The following is a 15,696-nucleotide window of genomic DNA, read 5'->3' on the forward strand; positions in this document are numbered from 1 at the left end:
GAATTCTCTTTTCTACTTTTACATTCTTCATAATGTGCAATACAGTCTCATCCGTATCATCTGTCATTTCTCAATTCTCAACCACAGAGTGGGGATGGAAAAGGCAGGAACCAGAATTCCCAGCAGAGATTATAGCTTTGAAATATAAATAAACAAACAACAGTCTAATGGTTATTTCTGGGCAGGGTTTTTCTCAACCCTGGTTGCACCTTAGAATCATCTGGGGAGGGGCACCTGGCTGGTTCAGTTGGTGGAGCATGCGACTCTTGATCTGTGTTGTGAGTTCAAGCCCCACATTAGGTGCAGAGATTACTTAAAAATAAAATGTTAAAAAAAATTAATCTGAGAATCATCTGGGGAAACTCTGAAATATAAAACAATATGCATGTTATTACAAATATGTATCTGTTAATTATATATTTATGTAAATGCTGCTCTTAAACCCAGATCAATTACACTGGAATCTCTGGGGGGTGGTATCCAGGAGCTGGTATTGTTTAAAGCTCCCAGGGGATTCTTAACCTATAGCTAAAACTGAGGAACCCTGTCCTGGGTGAGACTCTGCTGTAGGGAACTGCTATAGAGACCACCCCTACAGTTGGGTGACTACTCACATTCCTCTGTATTGAGCCCCTTCAGAATGTAGGGAGGAAACTGAAGAAAATATATAGGCCCAGTTATCTGAGTGTAAAACATTCTGCTTAAGGGTGGTGCCATTTCTGCCCCTCTGAAGGGTGAAATGACAGACTGGTGACAGAGCAGGACCAGAAACAGCACCCAAGTGTCCATCCCAGCTTGAAATGCCAGCTTCAGGCCCATTAGACTCTGCCTGGGTAGGACTCTCTTGTAACAGTTTGAGTGTGGTACCCAGAATGAAGCCATCATTTCAAAGGGGCTTCTGACTGGGACATAGCCAATGTGGGGGTAGGGGTGGTATTTGTTTTGACTATCAAACCTTATGTTAACCATGCAGTTAACTGATTTGTCTCCTACTGGACTTACAGTCACAATTAAATTCATTTTTCCCCTGTGGGTTATGAAGCCATGGCTGTCAGCCGGTAAAGCTTACCAGAGTTTCTGAGTTGTTTGTTAGAAATCCCCATTGTTCTTGACAACTGAGATCTTTTGGGGTTCCAAGTCTGTCATCCAACATACCAGCTACCCTTCCATGAATGTGACCAATAGGCTACCAATGTCCTCCAACTCATTACAAATTTTAAAACATTCAACAGGCAGGGTGGTCAGCAGAACCCTGCCCAAGGCCTCTAGGACTTCCTTTGCCAGGTTGACACTGACACCATTATCAAGCATTCCTTAATACAATCTTTCTTGGGTATGATCCATCACTACCACCATTCTCTAGCCTATGTTTCTCCATCATGGCCACAAAGATATCACAACAGATTTTACCTAAAGGCAAAATTACAAATATGTCTAAAACACTCTCCATTTTGTACCAGTCTTGCCAAACAAGGACATTAATCTGACATGTCTTACTTTTAGTGAACCCATGCTAATTCCTAGTGATCACAACTTTTTCTCCTAAGAATTCACAAACTATTCAAGGAAAAGAAAAAAAAAATCTTAGTAATTAGTCTATAATGAAAGTCAAGCTCACCAGGTAGTAATTTGCAGAGTCTGCCTTCTGTTTTTTGAAGAATTGTAGCACATCCTCCCCTTTCCACTCCTTGAACACTGTTCCTGTTCTGCAGAATTCTTCCAAGATCACTGACAGCGGGTCAGCAGTCTTACCTGTATATTCTCTCAGTACCTGGGCTATCATTCCTCCCAGCCAAGAAACCTGAACTCATCTAAAACAACTAAGTGCTCTCCTTACAATTCCCTTGACTGGCTTGGGTTTCTATCTCCAGTTGCCAATGTTTTTAGCCATTCCAGGCTGGGCTAAAAAAAAGTCATTCTCTTTGGTGGAAAAAAATGGGAGCAAAATGGAGCCCAACCTAGACTCAGTGCTGCCTACAACTCCTACTCCTGTCCTTTTACCTGGGGACAACAGATTTCCAGAACCTGGGCAAAGTTTGTACCTATCAAGGGAGCTAAAGGGGCCCTATTGGGGGAGGCAGCCAAACCCCCATCACACAACTCATCCACCAAGCACAAAGCCACCACAAAGATGGAACTGATAGGAAAGGAAAAGCACTGTGGCCTCAGCATCTCCATTCATTGTAGACACACTGGGAGTGGAGACAAGGCCAGCTCTGCTTCCCAATGCGCAGTTCCTGTCACTACATTCACGGGTGTGTATGGGGGCAGGGGGAGAGTCCATATCTCTTAGGAGTGTGTCTATTAACAAAGGAGTTGTGACAATGGATATTCATGGCAGAGTCCTTCAGACAGGTGCAGTAGAAGTAGTAGGATTTACTGAAAATCAGTCTTCATTCTCTCTCAATTCCCCATACAATCATCAATCAATCACTTAGTTAAACTTTCAAATGACTGATCTCAGGGTGGCTCTTTTGAATAGAAGTTTTCAATTCTGGAGCTACAAGGGAAAGCAAATTCCTTACATACAACTATACCCTTGGGAATTTTTCTCTGGGAGCACCCAGCAAAAATCAAATGATTACTATGAACTGTTCTGAGCATTTTACATTAACTGCTCCTAACAATTCTATGAAGCTGATAGTATTCACATCTCCATTTTACCAAGGAGGAAGCTGAAGAACAGAGACATTAAGTAACTTGGTCAAGTTCATACGGCTTGAAGGTGGTAAAGGTGGTATTTGAACGCACATAGACTAACTGTAGAACACTTATCTATGGTAAACTGATTGCAAAAATGGGCCAATTTTCTACCCCTTCCTGCTTGGAACCCTGTCACCAATGTGAGAACAGCCCTGGCTAGCTTACTAGAGGATTAGGAACCGCATGAAGCAGAGCCTAGTCGTCCTAGCCAAGGCCATCCTGGACCAGCCAGCCCCCAGCCAAATCCCCAGTTAACCACAGATGCATGAGTAAGCCCAGCCAAGATCCACAGAACCACCCAGAGGCCTGACAGACTCATGAGAAATAATAAATGATTACTGCTTTAAGCAACTAAGTTTGGGGGTGGTTTGTTACATACCAGTAAATAACTGATACACCAATGCTTGACCAATACTCTACATTTTCTTTCTGATGACACTGGCTTCATCAGACTCTAAGATTCTCCTGGAAAGGGCAGCTTCTGCCATGAAAAGCCTTCCTCCAGACTACTCCCTTATCTCTCTTCACCCTTGTGTTGCCCCTGTCCTACCACTATGACAACCTATCAAGGCAGTTTATAAATATTCCTCACCTTTAGTCCCTAGCTTTTTCTGGAATCAAGAGGAAACTAGGGTACTTCAAAAGTTTTGGTACTATTTTGAGCTCTGTTTCCTTGTCTACCCTCTTTGCCCATCTCGCCATCATTTAGGAGCTAAGCTGGAATTAGCCATAGTCATGCCAAAATAATGAAATCAGAGTACGAGGGAGAAAGAATGGGTAGTGCTGTAAATCAATACCTCTCATTCTCGGGCCTTTCCCTTCTCTCAGGATAGGCTTCTTACTCAACATGGATAGGGACCAGCAGTCCCTGAAGGCACGCTTCTGCTTTGCCACCTGATCCCCAAAGGAAACCTTGTAGAGCTGAACTCTCCCTACCTGCCAGGATTCAGGGGGGGCAGCAAGGTGCACCTCCACAGGAACTAACAGCCCCAGCTGTTCAACTCAAATTTAAAAAGAGTTTGGAAACATGTTCCACAGAGTGGAAGCCTTCTGGGGCATTTCTTCCAGCTGCCTCCAGCTACTGTGTTCCTAAGGAAATGGACAGGAGACTCCCGGGGAGAAGGGGCACCCCTAAGGCATCCTGAGGGATAGGGACCACAATCCACTGAAAATGGGACTAGAAATCTCCCAAAGAAAGAAAAAGACTCAAAAAGACTACTGTTTTTCCACTGGATTATTTCAAAACTTTTTTTTCTGTTAGGCACTCAATAAATACTTAATGATGCTAATTCTTCTAGCTTTTCTTGCTTTATGAGTGAAGCTGAGATTGTGAGGGTTCGTTGCTCAAAAGGCCAATAGCTAAGTGAGCTGGGTTGGTGAAGAGAAACCAAAATTTCCCAGGGCAAATCTAGCCTTACTGTGCCATTAAACACCCACCCCCCTCACTCATTACACTTCAACAACAATAGTTTAGTTTTAATTTCTTTTCCTTATATTTCACAGCCCTAAGGGAAAATGTCCTGTGACAATTCTGTAATAGTAAGACAATTACTGGTGACTCAGGGCTCCCTGCTGCCTCTGCATCCTCTTGCAGCTGAGGAGCAGGCTTCCCACGTAGGAACAATTTGGCTTGTGAATTAGTAAAGTCAGAATAAAAAGAATCTTTACCTTTAAAAATGATAGAAATTCAGAGGAAATTTGATGAAAATTCAGCTCAAGGACTCTGTTTCAGAACAAGAGTCAATTGTAGGCACTGGGTCCCTGAGAAAACCTTTCAATTAAACTCACAAATATTTGAACTGGGAATTTACCTTTTCTGAGCCCACCACCCACATCATCCAGGAACCCGAAGAGTATCCTTTTTGATTTCTCCTCCTTAGTCTTCTTTTTTTGCTATCCAACTTCTGCCCTTTTCACCTTTGACAATGAATAGGAGAGAATAAGTAAAACTGTTCTTCTTGAGAGAAAAACAAACAAATAAGCCCTGCATTATAACTCAAGCACTCAACCAGAGCCTAATTCAGGGTGAACAGTTAGAGATGTCCTAGGTTAGAGGACACAGGCATCCCCAAATTCCCAGCAGATTGTGTTCCAAAACACTTTTGTGAATGGGTAGTTTAGAGCTTAGACAGATTTTTTCCCATAAGCATAAAGTTCTAGGGATAGGTTAAGTCCTCAGACTCAACCATAAAACTCTACTTGGCCACAAGAGTCTAACAATGCACCCAAAGTGAGAACTTTAGGTGTTACATTGCCTCCTCCTAAACAATCATTTAAAATAGTTTCCATGAGAGAATGCATGAGAGGCGATGCCAGAAACAGATTTCCACTTACCCCAGAACCAAAATGAGCTTTTCCTACTTAAAAAAAGTAAGAGGAAGGTGAAGGGGGAGGAGATTCTGGCTATACCAGAAGTAGCCCTGATGCGGCAGGTGCAGGTTTTCCAAGGAGGGTAGGATGGGACAGGAACTTCTGGGTCCCAATAATGATAACCTGAAATGCCTCTCTGCTTTTACATAACTTATGTTCTGCAATTCTTTAGTTCAAACACTTGTCTTAAGTGTTTCAAATTAGGAACTAGAAGGTAGTTACTTAAAAGGGAGTTTGGAGAAGGAAGGGATTTTTGGTTTGGGGGTCATAAATCAATGAGCCAAGGAAGACCTATGTTCACCTGTGATGACACTCTTGATTTCTGTTCTTCAATTTCATGGCTGACACAATCATTGATGCTAATAAAATTCTAACTCTCAGGTTTATAGTAGCAGTTTAAATTGGGAGCAGGAAGAATGATGCTGGATTATAAGCTTCTTAAAGACTAGGATGTCCCATTTATTTCTGTATACTCCAGTCCCCTTGTGCTTAACTCATAATTCATTGATAAATAAATATAACTTAAGAGAGGCTTTAACTTTTCAATGTACAGTTGATCCTTGAACAACATGGGCTTGAACTGAGTGGGTCTATTTACAGGTAGATTTTTTTTTCAGTAAACACAACAGACTGCTATAAATGTACTTTCTCTTCCTCAAGATTTTCCTAATAAAATTTTCTCTTGCTTACTTTATCATAAGACTCCAGTATATAATACATATAACATACAAAATATGTGTTAACTGACTGTTTATGTTATCTGTCAGGCTTCTGGTCAACAATGGGCTATTAGTAGTTCTGTTTTGGGAGACTCAAAAGTTAAATACAGATTTTCAACCACAGAGGGTTGGCACCACTGCTTGTCCAAGGATCGACTGTAGTTGCAAACATGTGGGCTTTGGAGTTAAAGTTCTCAGACTGAAACCATTTTCCTCCATGGGTGCACGACCAGGGACTTTCTCCCTAGGCTTCCAGTTTTCTCCTCTGGAAAAAAAAGGGTGATGATGGTATCTACCTCAACAGGGTCACTGTAGGGATTGATGCATGTATATTTGTGAAACACATAGCACTGTGCCTGCCACATAGTTAGCACTCAACAAATCTATGCTATTATTATTTTTCCATCATCATTTAGCTAGCTACCCTAGATTCTGCCCCAAATTAGTTTCTCAGGGAATTTAGAAAACGTGAAAGTTGATGGTATAGTAGGTTGAACTGTGGCCCCCAAAAGACTGTCCATTTGGGACCTGAGAATGTGACCTCATTTGAGATGAGGGCCTTTTGCAGATGTAATTAAGACAAGGGTCTTGAGATGAGATCATTCTGGATTAGGATGGGTATTTATAAACCAATAACAAGTGTCTTTCTGGGACATGACAGAAAAGAAAACAAGGAGAGACAGAGAAGAAAGCCACATGAAAATGGAGACAGAGATTGGGATCATGCTGCCACAAATCAAGGAATACCAGAAGTAACCAGAACTTGGAAGGGGCAAGGAAGGATTCTCCTCTAGAGCCTTGAGAAGGAGCATGGCTCTGCGAACATTTTGATTTTGGACCTCTGGTCTCTAGAACTGTAAGAGAATATGTTTGTGTTGTTTTAAGCCACCAAATTTGTGGTAATTTGTTGTGGCAGCCTTAGGAAAATAATGTACAGTTTGGGTACAGTTTGGAACAACCTAAATTTGGTGATGAAAACAAGCCTAAACATGAACTGGTAATTATCATGAGTTCTCCTTTCTTCAGCATACTGCAGGGAACCTTCTCTTTAGGAAGGGAAAATCACCAGCTTCAGGGACTGGAATGTTCAGGCCATTGTGTCCCATCCACTCCCAGCCAAAGATATTTCGGCTAGGAATCTTAAAAACATTCTGCATTTTCCACAAGGAAGGAAGTGGAAGTACTCGATATGTGGTAAGAGAGTGGACAGAGTCAGCCTCTATCTGGCCCTGAATAAATGGGCAGGCAACACAGCTCTTAGTCCTTGTCCAATAAACACACTCACACTGGTCCCCACTGCCTTTGTGACTCCCATCTAAGGAGGTCAAAGAGGTCATTAGCCAAAGGTTCCAAGCTAAGGAAAGATACCTGGTTGCCAAGAGAGCAACATAATTGTATTTTTTTCCCTAACTCTATGGGTTGTTGCAATTACATATTATGAAACAGATCTCCTTTTAAATGAAAAAAATATCCAGGTCTTCTGCGAGATCCTTCTAAGCCTGAGAAAGTCATCAGAGAGATGTCAAATCCACTGATACCCAGAGAAATGGTTTTCATTCCTTGCCTCTCTTCTAACTGCTAGAGAAAAATAGCAGCAGACAGAGCAGCAACCGTCAGGGAGGCGTGACTTTTTTTGGAGCAAAGGCGGTAGACAAGATGACACATGCTGACAGGTTCAGCAAATAGTGGATGCTGTCACAATCAGCAGATAACTTCTGTGCGTTTGCGATGTAGGAAAGACTGCAAGTCACGCAGTATTTCAAAGACAGGTCACGATTACTCCATGTGTCATCTTCTAACGTGAAGGTCAAAATCTAATGTGAAGGTCAAAAGAAAGGGGAAGGTGCTCCAAAAGAGATAGAGGAAGAGCAAGGAGACCTGTGTGCGAGCAAATCAACCACCTCCAGGCAGGTCTCACTTCATATTTCCCAACAGTGTCCAGGGAAGCTATGTAATTATCTGCTTTGTTGACATCTGAGGCTCTCACCTCACATGTAACCAGCACTTCATTAATTCCTAAGTCCTTTGCAGCTTGTGAAAGTCACGTCTTCCCTGACTCAGGAAAGGGTTTCTTTTCTTCCCTTATTTTGGTAATTTACTCAATTTATTTCCAGTAAAGAAGTCTGTAAAGGGAAGAGGCCAAGTGAGGAAAGGCAAAGGAGGAAGCCACATACGGTGTTCTGGAGCCCAGAATATTCTGAAATGGACCTCACTGCTTAACTGAAGGGAATTCCAGAACACCTAAAACACTCATAACCAAATCGGGGGGAGGGAATCAGAAGCCAAATGTCTTCAAAGGATTTTTGTCATTACTTGTCATTTTCTTTTCTCCATCAGGGAAGAAAATGCTGAGAGAATGAGAGAGAGAAAGAACCCCATGAAACACACAGGTACATAATCTGAGTGCCTATTTAAAATAGTAAATGCTTAATTTTTCCACTCTCCATCAAAGAGCTTTTCTGAGGAAATGTACATTTTTAGCACTCAAAATTAAAATAGTACACACACATACGTGCTTGGTCAATCCACAGTACTTCATAAGAGAACTGCATGATTCTAATTGTCAGGGTAATTTTTAAGTAAATTACTTGATGAGTATAAAAAGCTATGCAGTATATGCAATTATGCTCCATTTTAATTTTTAAACCTCTCTCCTTCCTGCCCAGGAATGTCAAGTTGGCTGTTAGGATTGGGACAACGGCAAGTGTTCAGCACATATAATCACACCAAGGATCTGCTGACTGATTATTGTTGACATTACCTAGTTCAATCTGATTCATCGCTTGGGCAAGAACCAAGAGATGGTAAAAGGGCAGGAGGTTAGATCGGAGGAGAAAAAGTTTCAACCTATGTTAGGATAAGAATTTTCTAACAATTGTCCTGTTCCTGGGGTTCACCCTGTCTGGAAGCAGCCGGTGTGGGGCTTGGTTATTTGTGTTTCAGATCTGGAAGCTTCTCCCAAGATGGAAGAAGTGAGGTGCAGAGATTACTAGAGACCAGAGACTTGGCTGGGCACAAAAGCAAGCTCAGAGGAGTCACTGAAGATGAAGTCTCTTTAAACACATGCACGCGTGCGCGCGCGCACACACACACACACACCCCTTCTAAGCTGTCTCACATTTACACCCTATGAAATTTTTGAATGGGTGGTCTGTACACAAACATATACTTAAAAAACAGAAAGAAAAAAATATGCCCAAGTAGATGATTTCTTATCAAAAGTACATATATCTTGCTAATCAGAAGCCACACCTTAATTCTGATCTTTGGGCAATTATGTGGTCCCAGTAAATAAACGATGAAAAGTAAATGATTTGTAAAAAATCAAAGCACACACACAAATCATACCAGACACCATTTCTCATTTTCTGACATATTACTGAATACAATACTGTTTTTGGTCCTGCATTCTTACATCGTTTTGAATGATCACCAGACTATTATTAATTTTAAAAGTCAGTCACTTTGTCTGTTCTTCTAATTGCCTGGACTTGTTTTTGTACCTTGGAAAAAGCAAAAAGACCAACCCTGACTTGGGTGGGAATCATTTTTGGAATAATGGTGGGTGGTTGTTCACATCTGGATTAGGTATAAAACGATAACATTATGATGATGAACACCACAGAGCCTCATCTGCATATAAATAGAGCTAATCAGAAATGCAAATTGCAATCAGGAGAAATTTTTAAAGGCTGTGTGATTGTGCAGATAAGGAAAGGTTAACACTTGCATTGTTAAAGTAGTTAAACGGCTGCAGCTCAGCTCCGGCTTGGAGCGGCCCAGTCTTCCTTTGAATGAGAAATGTCGAGGGTAAAAACCTCTTAATTTGCAACCTGGCCAGGACCGAGCTCCCTGATTGCTTCGTTTTCGGTAATTAGAGCCTTAAGCAGCCAAACAGCAGCCCGATTCCGATGAAAGACAAACAACCAAACCTCTTGTACAAACGCCTAATGAAGACATACAATAGAAAATATACTGGCATTTAAATGCCCTCCAAACAGACCTCTTTCAGCACAATGTCCCATTGAGATGGAAATCAGGGGACGGAGAGAAGGTCTTATAACTGATTCACTTTTCTGATATTTTTTCAGTGCTGCTCTGAGTGGATATGAAAGCATAATATGCAGTTTTTCATCCCCAAATTTTCCTGAATACTCGAGAAAGAGTCAAACAAACAAAATGACCAGATGTGATTATATAATTAAAAAGAAAACACCAGTATTTAGACAGATTACTTAATCCAAAATTGCATTTTTAGTCCTCTTGTGCAAAGCACAATAAACATGTATCTCAGAAAAATCAGAGTACTGAAAATATATGCAATGGTTACAACACGGTCCTATTTTTCCTTGGGACATGCTGTCTTTCGGGAACACCCATCCTCTTTCCTCCTCGACTTCCCCTATTTTCCCCCAAAACAAATACATTTTACAATCAGGCTTTCTCAGGTTTGGCCAGAAATTGTTTACACGAACTATTTATTATCCCTCTTAACCAACCTCTTTCACAAAGAACTAATGAGCCAAGAGCGCCATCTTGTGTCCTACCTTGGAATCTTAAAAAGCGTTTTCACAGGATGCATGTCAAAGAGGGGAGGGTCTCCATCCCCCAGTTCAATAGCTGTGATCCCCAAGGACCAGACGTCACACCGAGCGTCATAGGAAGAGTCATACTGCTGCTCACAAGCAATGACCTATCAGACAAAAGCAAAACACATCAACCCCACTGCCACCTCAGATGTCCTAAAAGACCCTTGGACCATCTTAGCCCCCTCTTAGTTCCCTTGGTTACAATGATAATTGAATTCCAGTGATAGTAAGGTATGTGTTATCTAGACCTTATTTGTGTGTGACTGATTTATCATCTGGGTGTTCATTAACTTTTTAAAATATGTCCTTTCAGTACAATAAACATACACTGAACCCTCTAGGTACCAAGCACAGTGCAAGGGGAGACACAAGGGTGCATACCTCACTGAGCTTGCTCTGACATCCCTTAAGGAAAGGCTTCATCTGCATCCTTCACCTCATTACCAGCTGCTGAATTCAACAGCAAGGAACAGTTGTTTGCAAAGATGTTTGTTTCCTGCACAAAATCCCCAGGAGTGTGGCCAATTAAGCAGAAAGATGTTTGAAGACTGGAACATTGATGTGGTTAACATAAAATAGGAACCACTCCCTTCCATCCCTTTTTTCTAAGAACATCTGCCCCCTCCGCCAACCCCAACAACTGGTTTGTATTTCAGTAGCAGCTGCTTCTTCTAGTACTGGCTTGACTGGGTACAAGGGCAGCAGAACCGGGTTTGGGGAACATGGAACCCTGTGGGGAAATCTCTTTCCATCAACTTTTTTTTTTTTTTAAAGATTTTATTTATTTATTTGAGAGAGAGAGAGAGAGAGAGAGAAACAGCATGAGAGGGGAGAGGGTCAGAGGGAGAAGCAGGCTCCCCACTGGGCCGGGAGCCCGATGCGGCACTCGATCCCAGGACTCCGGGATCATGACCCGAGCCGAAGGCAGTCGCTCAACCAACTGAGCCACCCAGGCGCCCCTCTTTCCATCAACTTTTTGAGTCAGACAGGAAAAGACCTTCCACTCAGACTTGTGGCTATCACAGTGGGGTTGGAAGAAGGTTGGGGTAGACCAGAGAATGTGGAAGAACCAGGTGTCCCTATTTGACCTGAAATCGGCCTCCTCGACCAAGGATGACCCATGGCTACAGGCAGGTAGGAAGCTTTGCACTGCTCCAAACAGCTATGAGGTAGACAAGCGACATCCCTGCAGAGCACTGGGGGGGGGCCAGTGACAGGCCTGCCTGCCCTGATACGCCACCAGAAGGTATTTGGCTTTGATTCTGAGTAAGATGAATCAACTGGCCATGAAGAGCAGAGTGACAGATTTGGCTTACCTGTTAGCAGGATCACTCTGGCTGGTGTGCTGAGGATACATTAAAATGGGACATGAGTAGAAGCAGCAAAACCAGTTTAAAATGCTACTACAAGAATCCAAACTGCAGTGAGAAATAATCAGACTGATTATGTAATTTTGAAGGCAGAGCCAACTAGATTTGCTGACTAGAGCTTATGAGAAAGAGGAGTTGAAGACGAGTCCACAGTTTTTGACTGAGCAATTCCAGAATGGAACTGGTATTTGATGAGATGGGGAAAACAGGAGGAGAAACAGCTTTGGGCTGAAAGGCAGGAGCTCCATTTAGGTAGGACATGTTAAGTCTGAGATGCTGGTGAGAATTCCAGATGGAGTTCATTTTAGCCAGGTGAGTCTTGTACCTGACTAAATGACCTGGAGAATAAATGTGTGTTGTTTTAAGCCTCACATGTGCAATACTATAATTTGCAGTGACAGAAAACTATTATATCTCCTCTTGGCCAGATCTACTTAATTGGACTTGCAATGACAAATATGCCTACCATCTTGCCTGAGACCTGGTGCTTTTGCTCTTATAATTGCCCTCTACCCTTATCTTCTGGTTTCCGAACTGAAGTATATCTTTTCATATTCCTACGCCCCTGGCCTGATCCTAGCCCTCTTTTCTGAATAGACTAACCTGCCATAGAATATCCTGCCATTTTACACGTGATTTTCAAACGTGGATTCATACTAAAGTTCAAATAATTCCAACTTCAGGAGCAGAAGCCATTTCATAGCCCCCCCAAGACCTCCCTTTCATACCCCAATCAGGTGAGAAACACTGCTATTTTTAAAGATCTCCAGAGAAGGCTATTCAGCACCTTCCCTTTCAGAAATGACATTTCTAAACATGTGGAACAAACATAATTTTAGACCTATCAATCAGCAAATAGTTCACCATTCTTACATGTTCCTATGAGGGAAAGAAAAATAAGACCGTCCTTCTCCAACAAAAGCTATGGCCAATTAAAATTTGAAGTGAACCTATAATAAGTAAATGACAAACCATGTCCACTCTAAATGTCCTAAGACAATGTGTACTAGCATGTCCAATAAAGGATATGGGCTCCAAATGCTTGGGATATTAGAGGGAGACCATGCCAGGGGAAGCAAGACAACAAAAAGTCTCTAGTGCCCAAAGTCCACACCTTCTGGGAAGAAATTCAAATCAACTTCTAGCCATCTTGGATGGGACACAGAAGGCAATTCCAAGAACCCATCCAAACGTGGGAATGGAGATATCCTAATGTTTCGCAAGTGCAGTCATGAAATATTCAAAACATTTATCTGGTTTCAACTTCTCTTTACAGACTTTATCTTCAGTTCTGTCTGACTAATAGAAAATTATCTTTTGGCCAAATTCTCCTCCCAAAACTTAGTTTGTAATTCGACAAAGAACTTCTTTAAGATCAGCTTTCCAAAAAAGTTTACAGAAAATTTTGCTACTAAAATAATTCACAAATAATTACTGAGTACCCATGAGTCAGGCATGGTACCAGGTCCTAGGGAGAGAAAGCTAAATTCACTCTGAATTTAATCTTCATAATCTTCTATGAGGTAGGTGCTATCATCACTTTGCATAGGGGTGGGAACTAAAGCATAGCGCAGTTAAATGGTCTTACCCATGGCCCACAGCTAGTCATTGTAAGGGTCAGAATTTGAACCCAGGCAGAGAAGAGACAAGTAAACAAATCATTATAATATGGCAAGTGTTCTACACAATAAAGGTTATGCTCAAGGAATGGCTGAATTATCAGCTTCTGCCCTCATATTTTGAATAAATTTAGCCAGGTTTCTTGAGATTTTTGTCATTTAAACTCCCATCCCCTCAGAAGGAGTCTCTTTCAGGAGCGATCTTTCACAGAAGTAAAAGACCCTTTATGTGGGCTATATGTGTGATGGGATTCATGGATGCACCCTAAGAGGATGCATCACAACTGAGGTCAACACATCCTGGATTCTTTATCTATCCAACACCAAAATCTACAACTATGTCTTTTTTTTTTTATTAACATAATGTATTATTTGTTTCAGGGGTACAGGTCTGTGATTCATCAGTCTTACACAATTAACAGTACTCACCATAGCACATACCCTCCCCAGTGTCCATCACCCAGCCACCCCATCCCTCCCACCCTCTACCACTCCAGCAACCCTCAGTTTGTTTCCTGAGATTAAGAGTCTCTTAATGGTTTCTCTTCCTCTCTGGTTTCGTCTTGTTTCATTTTTCCTTCCCTTCCCCTATGATCCTCTGTCTTGATTCTCAAATTCCTCATGTCACTGAGATCATATGATACTTGTCTTTCTCTGATTGACTTATTTCACTTAGTATAATACCCTCCAGTTCCATCCACGTTGTTGCAAATGGCAAGGTTTCAATTTTTTGATGGCTGCATAATATTCCATTGAATATATATATCACATCTTCTTTATCCACTCATCTGTTGATGGACATCATGGCTCTTTCCATAGTTTGGCTATTGTGGATATTGCTGCTATAAACATTGGGGTGCAGGTGCCCCTTCAGATCACTACATTTGTATCTTTGGGGTAAATACTCAGTAGTGCAATTGCTGGGTCATAGGGTAGCTCTATTTTCAACTTTTTGAGGAACCTCCATACTGTTTTCCAGAGTGGCTGCACCAGCTTGCATTCCCACCAACAGTATAAGAGGGTACCCCTTTCTCCACATCCTTGCCAACATCTGTCATTTCCTGACTTGTTAATTTTAGCCATTCTGACTGGTGTGAGGTGGTATCTCATTGTGGTTTTGATTTGTATTTCCCTGATGCTGAGTGATATTGAACACTTTTTCATGTGTCTATTGGCCACTTGGATGTCTTCTTTGCAGAAATGTCTGTTCATGTCTTCTGCCCATTTCTTGATTGGATTATTTGTTCTTTGGGTGTTGAATTTGTAAGTTCTTTACAGATTTTGGATACTAGCCCTTTATCTGATATGTCATTTGCATCTACAACTATTTCTTAAGGAGAAGTAATCCCATTCTCCTTAGCACAGTATTCTCCTTATTTCAAGGTAAAATAAAGCTGAGTTAAGAATGCTTAGATGGTCTATTGGTCTTTGGTTCCCTTGCCCCTAGGAGAAGGCAACCTTTCAAACAGCTCTCTGAATCAGAATGTTCTGGTACTCTCCTAAGAAAAGGAGACTGGCAATGGCAAATAAGTACACTGTGCTGAGACCAAGTTTCCCAGGTTCTGTAAGTCATGTTAAAGGGGTAGAGAGAGACAGGGTGAGATGGCATGGACTTAGGCCCAGGACCCCAAACACCTCATTGTCTCATACCTCTCCACCTCACCTCACTACCACCACACCAAGGAGGAGACATGCCCAAGGCAAGTGTATACACTCTTGACCTCAACCCTTTGCTTCAATCACAGGAGTATAAATGAGGCCGGTGGCAGTGGAATAGGGAGGATAGAAGAGGCATAAGAGAGAGCTCAAGAGAAGACCTGCAGGACTTAATATGGAGATGGATTTAATATGGGAGGTTAGGGAAAGGGACACACCCAGGAAGACTGACATTTTGATCCTGGGTGATCAGGAGAACGATGGTGCCGTCAGGGATGTCAGGAGGAGAAGTCAGTTTGGCAGGCAGTATGACAAGTTCAAACTGTGTCTGAATTCTACCCCTCACCAGACGTAGAAAAATCGCTTGTACTATTGGGAGCTCACTTTTTTTTCCACATGTAAATGCAATAAGAAAAGCAAAATTCTGTTAAGATCAGAAACAGAATATATATTAAAGGGTAACGATAAAATACATGTTTTCAGTGACAACGTACATTAAGTTTTATATTACAGTAAATATATCTTACATTTCAGAACGCTATAGATTTAAATCTTCCTATTGTTAGTTGCCAACAAAATGTGTAGTTTTAATACACAGTTAAAAATACCAGAAGCAGATACCAGGTTGTTTATCATGAACTCTAACAAATTTGTGTATCTATCTTAATCA

At 41.6% G+C, this 15,696-nt stretch overlaps 1 protein-coding gene across 1 annotated transcript in view; it reads right to left on the reverse strand.

The window, feature by feature from the left end:
• Positions 1-10,335: 10,335 nt before the first annotated feature.
• Positions 10,336-15,696, reverse strand: part of LOC141370862 (myosin-IIIb-like) — a 34,063-nt gene continuing 28,702 nt past the window's right edge. The window contains exon 6 of the mRNA XM_073882708.1: positions 10,336-10,485. Within this exon, the coding sequence (XP_073738809.1) occupies positions 10,336-10,485 (150 nt within the window). The remainder of the gene's footprint in view (positions 10,486-15,696) is intronic.

The sequence above is a fragment of the Callorhinus ursinus genome, unplaced genomic scaffold (assembly GCF_003265705.2).
Source record: "Callorhinus ursinus isolate GAN/ISIS: 27379988/994484 unplaced genomic scaffold, GSC_fseal_2.0 scaffold2, whole genome shotgun sequence".
Taxonomy (NCBI): domain Eukaryota; kingdom Metazoa; phylum Chordata; class Mammalia; order Carnivora; family Otariidae; genus Callorhinus; species Callorhinus ursinus.